The sequence below is a fragment of the Lactuca virosa genome, chromosome 5, assembly GCF_052849685.1.
Source record: "Lactuca virosa cultivar CGN04683 chromosome 5, Lactuca_virosa_CGN04683_v6, whole genome shotgun sequence".
Lineage (NCBI taxonomy): Eukaryota > Viridiplantae > Streptophyta > Magnoliopsida > Asterales > Asteraceae > Lactuca > Lactuca virosa.
The window spans coordinates 169,793,322-169,802,642 of NC_136430.1; the positions used below are offsets into that span (position 1 = coordinate 169,793,322).

Below are 9,321 nucleotides of genomic sequence, written 5' to 3' on the forward strand. Positions count from 1 at the left end.
AAATTCCAGATCATCTTATTTTGTTGTTTGGATTCTGGGAAAAATAGAATTTGAGCAGAAAAGGAGTTTTAGATCTTTATTTGTGAATAAATCCTTATAAGCATTCTTAACAATGCACTTTGATCATCAAGCCTTTAAGCTTGATGTTCATCACATACATTATGATTTGAAGACCATGAATGAACTTATTTTGTTCAAAATGATGTTTCTAAATGGAAAAATTGAATGCATGTGATTTTGGATCTTTAAAACTTGTAAAACTCAAGTTGATGGATTTGATTTAGGTTTTGGTCATTGGATTTCACCTTCTAACAACATGTATGTTGTATTTGGTTGAAATCCTACCACCATCATCATTAAATTCGACATGCATGAATATGCATATGAATGTTCAAATAGAATGGTGTAGAAGATGGACAAAATGCAAGAAAACTTGAATTTTTTTAAAGAAAAATTAAAAAAATATATAAGGAAATTGATGTCAACTTCAAATGATGAAGATTCTTGAGTAAAATGAGGGATATTTAGCTGGAAATTCGTGGGTTTTGGGGTTAATTCATAGAGGTAAAGAGTATGGGTTTTAGAAAGAAGAAAAGAGAGAAAGAGAGATTTTGTCTCTCTTGATACCTAATCTCTCTCGTCATTTCTTTGGGGTTTCTCTCCACCAAAATACATAAGTATGTGCAAACTCATGAATAATCGAATGTAAAAATCTCTCTAAATTATTCTGCTTCTAAGTTTTTAGAGAATTAAGAGATAAGTTTTTTGAGAGAAGGAAGAGATAAGTTTTTAGAGAGAGAAGTGAGGAAGGAGAAGAGTGTGGAAGTGATCAAAATGATTGAATTTGGAAGGAGAAATGAGGGGGGAGAGAGATCTGAAATTTGAGGAGGGGGGGGTCATATTTCAGAATTTTCTTGTACTTTTTTATAAATATAAGATTTGAGAATTTAGTTTTTATAAAATATAAGCTTTTATGGTCAATTCTATAAAAGTTTGACACTTATGTTCATAAATAAGGCCAACATTTATAATTTTTATTCGTTGATCTAATTTATGTTCCATGACTTGTATTTAATTAAAGATATTACATACATGGCATAAAAGTTTGGAGGAAATTTAAATTTTATAAAATTTTGACATTTTAAACTATCATAATGGATATAGAATATATTGGATCGTTTTAAACCCAATAAAATTGTTAACACCATAATAAATGGAGTTTAGTATTTGAAATAATCAAGTTGTTCAATATTAAAACACTTATATTTTTTTTAGCAAGTTACTTATTTCGATAAAAATCAGATTATTGGCATTCTATGTAGTGGTTTTGAGATTTAAATGAAATTGATGAATCAAGTATACTAGTCCTAGTTTCAACTTTGACTTAAATTCCTATGAGACTCTGACCTAATTTCTACTTCTAGGTCAAGTGCATGATGAGTCTACATGAATGTACAAAGATGCCCGTGTCAATGAATAACCCGAATTTGGATAGTTGTTACAGTTAAAGTAGTTGTGGAATTCACATAAGTACATTATCCTTGGATTCTACTTGTTTACACGTTTTTAGTAGGTTATGACTTAGCCTCGAGCTACCAAATCTAACATGTGTCGTACCTATACGTGCAACTAAGTTTATTCATATGATTCGAATTTTGACGGTTGTTACAGTTTTATATGTTTTTAATTAGTTTGTGAATTAATATTGTATGATTTTAATTGGTTTGTATTTTTTTTTTAAAATAAAAATTGAGTGGTTGGTTGGGATGAGAGTGATGGGTTTCCATGTGTTCTGGGTTGAAAGGTGGAAGTGAAAGGGGAGAGAAATTTATGTGGCAAGTGGCTTAGGAAAGGTAGGAGGGATGGACTCCCTCCACCCTTATAAATACAAAATTGAAAGTACAACACCATAATGCAATTGAGTTTTTAAAGTAGAATGCCTTAATAAGAAAAAATTTAGCCACAATGATGTAGCAGAATGAAATGTAAGTAGGATGCAATAATACACAAACTAATAAAATTATTGAAGTACATTGTTTTTCATGCATTTAGCCTTTCTTTTAATACAATATTAACTGGTGCTTCCCTCTTCTTTAACAACTTTCTCCAATTTTTTTCATTTCAGAATCTTCCCGCTGTAGATTCTCATTGTGTGCTTTCTTAAATTTCACAACAAAACGTACCAGAGAAGTTATAACTGTAAAAACAAACCCAATAAAATATCACATATCCACATACAAACTATTAATCAAAAAATTAACCTTAATATGTTATCTACATAAAGAATTAAGATATTGACACTAAAATCTAAGACAGACCTTGCTCCCAAGGAACACAACTGGGATCCTCCCCAAAATATACCGCAAGTGAGTCTGCATACTGAGCCTGTAAAACATGTATGCTTGTTACAGTGTAAAGTAGTAAACTCGAATATTTCTCTCTCTCTCTTTTTCTTTTTTTTTTTTTTTTTTTTTGTTTTTTTTTTTTTTGGAGTTAATAGATCTATAAAAGACTCACCACTTCATTAAACGAAGAGGTAAGAGGTGGGAGTTGATCATCAGCACTATCAAGAAAGCTCTTCAAGGCCTGGACAGCAGTTGAAGAATTGATTTAGTTTTTCAAAAGAAAAAAAAAACCAATATCGACGAATATAAGTCATTTCAGATGAAGTATCAATCAGAATCCGTTTTTGTTTTATCTTCAATACAATAAAATGACTATAACCAGTTTTACTAAAGATCCATGAAAAATAAATAAGTAAATATGTACTTACCTCTCGGAATCGAGCTGACACATCCCCATCATTATCCGAAGCATCAAATTCATTTTGAGCCTTCTCGAAACCGTTGATTATTGCGTACTTGTCCTCATGCCAACTTTTAATTTGTATCTAATGGTTTGATGTGGATACCATAATGGAAAAGGATCACAATTCACAATCAAACAACAGAAACCTGATTAGTTTTAAGGCATTCTAATTACCATGGAGGCAGATTGCAAGTGAATCAGATCCTTGTCAAAATCCAATAACACTGGTGTTTGCTCAGCAACCACCTAATTAATAAGCAATAGTAGAGCATGTAAGTACCAAAAATGAAAACATATTAAAATTAGTGAGACATGAAATTATATTGAATATGTAGCGAATGTAGATATCATAATTTTAATTTTCTTCTAGTTAATAAACTGATAGCCAGTGTAAGGACAAAATTGGAGTCAACAAGATTTATACCTTGCATAGATAATGCAAGAGAGTGATCTTCTTATCCGTTGCATATGTATATCCCAAATTCCGAAAATTGTCTAATCTAAAACCTCCAGTGGATCCTGCAACGTAGATGATATAATGTACCTCATTGCATGAGACATAGAAAGGAAATATAACCTTCAAAATATGATAATATTTCAGCAATCGTTTCCTACTGCACCTTCAGTTGTGCATGCGTTTAATTTATTCCCCATAGTGAAAATTATCTGCATTATCTTCACCAGCTTTGTGGATTCCATAATCTAAATCATGCAGATGAAACTAGGACTTTGAAAAAATATTGCAAATATGAATCAGGGTAGCCTAAAAGCCACGATGATACTTTCTCATTTAAGTGGGTACGTATAAGCTTTACTTGTAACTGAAATATCAAATTAAAGAATCTGAGATGCAAGTTACCTCTTTAGTAGCGTCTTTGATTGTAGTTAGGCTTTCACTCAAATTGTTAACCTACATTTTTTTTTAACTTAAGCCAATAAACAGGCTAAAACAGACAAAACTCTTTGGTCAAATAGTAAAAGAATTCTGTAAGCATATTCACCTGACTGCTAAAAGTAATTGTGAATGCAAATACTCGTAGTTTTGGCTTTATTCTTGGTATCTTCGCACATTCCAAAAAGAACTAAAACGCCAATTGTATCATAATTAATGCATTTTGTAAGAAATTATATCTTTCTACAATACTTCCGATTTATGACTAAGAATACCTGTTCACACTGTCCAAGCATTTTCTTATATCCTGTATAGCTCTGAGATTCTCTATGTGTTATTAGGAGTGATAGGAAGAATACAAAGTAAGAAGGGGAAGAACAGAGCAGAAAGTAGTACCTTTACTATCTCCATTTCTTCTTTTGTAGGACAAAACTCGATAAGATTATAAAGTTGATGAACACTCATTGCAGAAGAGTCTAACGAAAGAATGGCTTTCTGAAAATTAAACACAGCTTGTTAATGTTGTAATGAGATCTCTGAGATTAAAGCAAACTACAACTTGATAAAACCAGCAAGAACTTTTGAATTTTTTTATGCTACAAAATCAAATTGTGGCATGAATCATGAACGATCTGTCTTGCATAGTGTTGCAACAAAGTGTTGTACATAAATGATTTGGTTCAGATCGTGTATAGGATTTCTGGTTTTGCTTGGTTTATCAATTTTAAACGTCCATCTCCTAAAATAGTAATATGAACTTACAATAATATCAGGTAGGGGTAGATTTATTTTCCCAAGCATGATTTCCCAAGTACTTGCTCTCAAAGGTTTAACCTGAAATGAAAATATAAGAAAAATTATCAAAATGATTTAACAATACTTATGTAAAGAAAATAAAGGATTTTATTACAAAACTGAAGTTATTAGATGTTTTTGTTATTATTTCAGATTTAGACATGGAGCTGGAATTGGAAGTAATTAAACGCAAAGATGGATCTTTCAAGGGTACAGGGAGTTTATTAAGCATTAAATTACTTGGTCATTTAAATGGTGGAAATACGACACTGTCAATTCATCCCATGTCGACATATCACCAAATATCGCATCTTCAAAATTTAGGATATTTTTCACCCTATTTCTTTACTGAAACAGATATTTCCATTTAAACCAAACAACTCATTACATGGTTTGGTTTACATACTAAAGAAGTGAAAATTTGAGGATGCAACATAATAGTTAAAGTACATCTTGAATCAACTAACCAAACAAATATTTTCTGGTTTTAGCTTTTCGGAACCTGGTTGACCTATATCCTTGTGTGCGCCTGTTGACATGGAAGCAGTTAAAAACAGACTCTCAAGCTCCGTTATATCAATTTCAGGAGCCCTATAAAGTAACAAATTTCATCATTTTTTACTCCTGAACCTAAACCAAAATATGATATGTTTTATAAAATAAATAGCAATTGTCATCCAACAAATCCGCATACCTTGATTGGATCCCGTGTTTTTGAGACACATTCCATAAACTTCCTTCCTTTGCATTGGTTTTCATCAGTTGGAGGGGCTTTAAAGGTCTTTGATTTATAGAAGCTGAAGAACTTACACCAGAATGTGGAGGTGGTAGTGGCACATTAGAGTTGTCCGGAGGAGGAGGTGGCAGTGATACATTATAGTTCTTTGAACGTGCAGGTGGAAGTGGAGGTGGTGGTGGAGGTGGAACCTTAATCAACAGAAAGTGTGAATTTAGTCATACAACATTTCTGAATCTGATAATAGTATTATCATATGACACTTGAAAGCATAGAATATAATCATATATTAACAAACGTAAAGCACTAAAAGGTCCAACTACCCACCATTTGGATCACATTGGTTGCTAGTTTAAGAAGATGATAAAGAAATGTAGACATAAAAGATAATTTGATTTTCATTATATATTAAGATATATTTTTGGTTGTGGCATGGTCCTTGGTTAATCACACTTTTGTCCAACCACATGTTACTACTAGGTACTAGCATATTCAGGAAATTATAATGAAAAGTTAAACTAGATTGATGATGAAAAATGTGTGATTAGCAAGGAAAAAATAAACTTACTTGATACTTCAGAGCAGTTTCAAGTATTCTCACAACCTCGTTGGTTATTGGTCGTTTTTCAACGTCCCTTTTCAAACATCTATAAGCAATTGTTATAAATGCCTTCAACGAACAAGGATTTATTTCATCCTTTATATAACTAAAGATAATACCACTTAGATTATTCCTTTTGTAACACTTTCGTACCAATTCAGCAAAAGGTTGTTGCATACCCTTGTTGTCAATACACAACCTCCCACACAAAACTTCAAACATCACCACACCAAATGAATATACATCGGACTCCTTTGTTAGTAACCCTGTTTCTACATACAATGGATCACAATACCCAAACGTACCTACAGCACGGGAGACCATAAACGTATAATGCTGATTAGCTGGACCAAATTTGGATAGACCCAAATCTGAGATCTTGGCATTCCAGTTTTCATCTAGTAATATATTGGAACTTTTAATATCACGGTGTAATACTCTTTGTTGGCTCCCAGCGGGATCATGAAGATATGCTAATCCACGAGCCACCCCTATGCATATATTAAGCCGTCGAACCCATGTTAGATCATTGCTATTGAGGTGTAAGTCAAGACTTCTGTTTGATGCATATTCGTACACTAAGATCTTCTCACCACTCTCATCACAAAACCCTAAGAGGGAGACAATGTTTTCATGTCTGTAAAGGGAAAGCATAATGATCTCTTTCCAGAATTCAGGATCTCCTTGACCAAATGCACGATCTAAACGTTTTAAGGCAACCGTGGCATGGCCCCTCGAATGGACGAGTTCGCCCTCGTACACTTTCCCAAATCCTCCTTTTCCGATGCATTTATCTTCAGCAAAATTGTTGGTTGTTGATATTATAGCTTCTAATTGTATTCTGAGGTGTTCGAACTGTTTTCTAATAGACATCATTTTGATGATCAATCAAAAATAGGAAATACGACTAACGCCTACAAAGAATTAAAGTTGGAGGACGTAGCAAGTACGAGAATGGTGATGCAGCGACGGCGCCAGGAGATGTGGATTGTGGAAAGTACAGACTTCAGATAGACTGGTAGAAAAAACTGAAAAAGTCAACAATTGATGTGAGGGTGAAAAAAAATGGAGACTTGACAGCCGTTTCATAGACTAGACTTGGAAAAATGTCATGTGTTTTTAATTCATCTATTAAAAAATATTAAATGCAACCATTATATCTGATCTTTTTCAATTAACTTTTGTAATTATAAAAGTTGATCGACATATGGTTAAAATCTCGTACATATGAGAATGAGACAAAACCTTATTTGATTCCCGTTGATTATTGGTCCAGTCTCCATTATTCATCCAACTACTCCATACATACAAAGAAATAATCAGCTGTTTCAAAAAAAATTAAATAAATAAATTAAGTTTCAATCATTGAACCTATAGAACAAAATAAATATACATGCATCGCAAAAATAAATTATATAAATTAAAATTTGATAAGTACAATTTAAAAATAATTAAGTTATTTATATTAATTATTAGATAGCAATTTCTAACACTAATTTGTTATATAAAATTATGACAACTATAAAATTGTCCTTATGGTTTATCAAATGTCACAAACTCAGTATCTGTTAATTTTTTTTATACAAATGGCCCTCGTGGTTTCTAAACTTGCATGAATGGTCTCTGTGGTTTCTACAACTTGCACCAATGGTCTTTGAGCCAGACAAAATGAGTTAAATGCCCTTTCTTAATTTCTTTTATCTTTTTCTTAAATTATATTTAATTATTAAAAATTAATAAATAAATAAACTCCTACCCACCCCATCCCCACTTCTTTCTTCTTGTTCTCTCTCTCCGGACCACTCTTCTCATCGTCTTTCTCTCTAAATCGGAGAATAGGTACTCCCCACCTTCCTTCCCATTCGTTTTCTCCGTCTTTGGTGGCCATCAAAAATGTTTTTAATTGATGCTCTGATTCCGAAAATGTGGTAATAGACGCAAAGCTTTTTGACGGGGGGATGAAGTCAGGAAATCAGGTGATGGTGTTGTAGTCAGGCATCTAGAGGCGATGGTGGTGTAATGTGGCAGTTAGAGGATAGGGAAGAAGGTGGCCTAATCAGGCAATCAGAAACATTCTTGGGGTCAGTACATGGTTGAAAGCACAAGATTGCTTGTCCAGTGCATGATAAAAACGTTGATGTTAAATGTGACTCGAGCATTTGGATCATGTTCGTGGAGCATTTGGAGCATTTGGAGCATTTGGAACTCGATGGAGCACTTAGGGTTCATGGAGCATGTGACAAAAGGAACGAATCATCTGAGAAAGGAATGGATCGCCTGACAAAGGAACGGATCAAGTGTCAAAGGAATTGATTAAGTGTCAAAGGAACGGGTCATACAGAAGGGGGTTTGGAGCACCTATAAGAGGTTTGGAGCACTTGGGAGTGATATGAAGCAACAAGGGAACCTTCACTACAACAAAATTTCAATTTAGCTACGGAAAAATTTCATAGCAAAAAGCTGAAATTCCATAGCTAAAGCTGAATAACTACGAAATTTGTTACACAATTTATCAATTAGACTCCATAGCTTTATTTCTTGTAGCGAAACATTTAGCTACGGAATTATAATTCCGTAGCAATTTTGCTATGACAGTTTCAACGACATCTATTTCGTTGCAATTTAAGTTCCATAGAAAATTTTGTAGCTACTTTTCCGTGGCAAATTCTGTAGCTTTTTGTTCCGTAGCAAATTCTGTAGCCATCTGGTCCGTAGCCGTGTGTTCTGTAACAAATTCTGTAGTCGTGTGTTCCATAGTAAATCTTGTAGTCGTGTATTCCGTAACAAATTTCGTAGCCTTTTGTTCCGTAACAAATTCCCTAGTTGTGTGTTCCGTAGCAAATTTTGTAGTTGTCTGTTCCGTAGAAAATTTTGTAGCCGTCTGTTCCGTAGCGAATTTCGTAGCCGTCTGTTCCGTAGCAAATTCCTTAGCCGTTTGTTCCATAGCAAATTTCGTAGTTGTTTGTTCATCAACAATTTGTCTCGTAGCAATAGATTCCAAAGCACATTCAGTATGATAAAAATATTCAACAAAATCCATATTTTCAATTATAATATTCATAAAAATATATAAAAATGTTGTAAATATAAATATAATAGTTACATCAGTTTTATAGATATATTATATCATCGAAAATTATTCTACAATGTTGTCTAATCATCAAAACTAAATATTGATTACAAATACAATCAACAATTTAGATTCGAACCGCCACATACACACAAATAGCCACATATGCTCAACCAAAATGGCAAAACCTGCAAAATAAAATTTACAACCAACTAGATTAAAATCCAACTATTTTATTTGACATACTATTAATAAACAAAATGAATCACCTTTTGAGAACCATCAAATCCAACATTAGTGTGGTTGTTGTTTTCTCTTTCCAAGCCGTCACATGATGCCAAAAGGATATCAAACTATCACATGATGTTAAAAGGATTTGAAATAAAGTTGAAAAACAAATGATAATACATTGATCATAG

At 33.0% G+C, this 9,321-nt stretch overlaps 1 protein-coding gene across 1 annotated transcript; it reads right to left on the minus strand.

Annotated features, from left to right (window-relative positions):
* Positions 1-1,745: 1,745 nt before the first annotated feature.
* On the minus strand, positions 1,746-7,720 carry LOC145112014 (uncharacterized). The gene is made up of 17 exons (XM_079048228.1): positions 7,593-7,720; positions 6,783-6,836; positions 5,800-6,694; positions 5,190-5,422; positions 4,963-5,086; positions 4,463-4,534; positions 4,097-4,195; positions 3,976-4,017; positions 3,810-3,890; positions 3,668-3,718; positions 3,429-3,510; positions 3,233-3,327; positions 2,983-3,054; positions 2,774-2,890; positions 2,518-2,586; positions 2,319-2,385; positions 1,746-2,197 (listed from the first exon to the last, which is right to left on the minus strand). The coding sequence occupies exons 1-17, from the start codon at positions 7,718-7,720 to the stop codon at positions 2,094-2,096; spliced, it is 2,385 nt and encodes a 794-aa protein (XP_078904354.1). The 3' UTR covers positions 1,746-2,093.
* Positions 7,721-9,321: the final 1,601 nt, after the last annotated feature.

Bases quoted from the DNA above. Each gene is read 5' to 3' on its own strand.
- LOC145112014 (XM_079048228.1), bottom strand. From the start codon at position 7,720: ATGGCCACCAAAGACGGAGAAAACGAATGGGAAGGAAGGTGGGGAGTA. The intron at 6,837-7,592 runs GTGGGTAGGAGT...GTCTATCTGAAG, and splicing joins AAGAAAGAAGTGGGGATGGG to TCTGTACTTTCCACAATCCA. The intron at 5,423-5,799 runs GTAAGTTTATTT...CTGTTGATTAAG, and splicing joins AAACTGCTCTGAAGTATCAA to GTTCCACCTCCACCACCACC.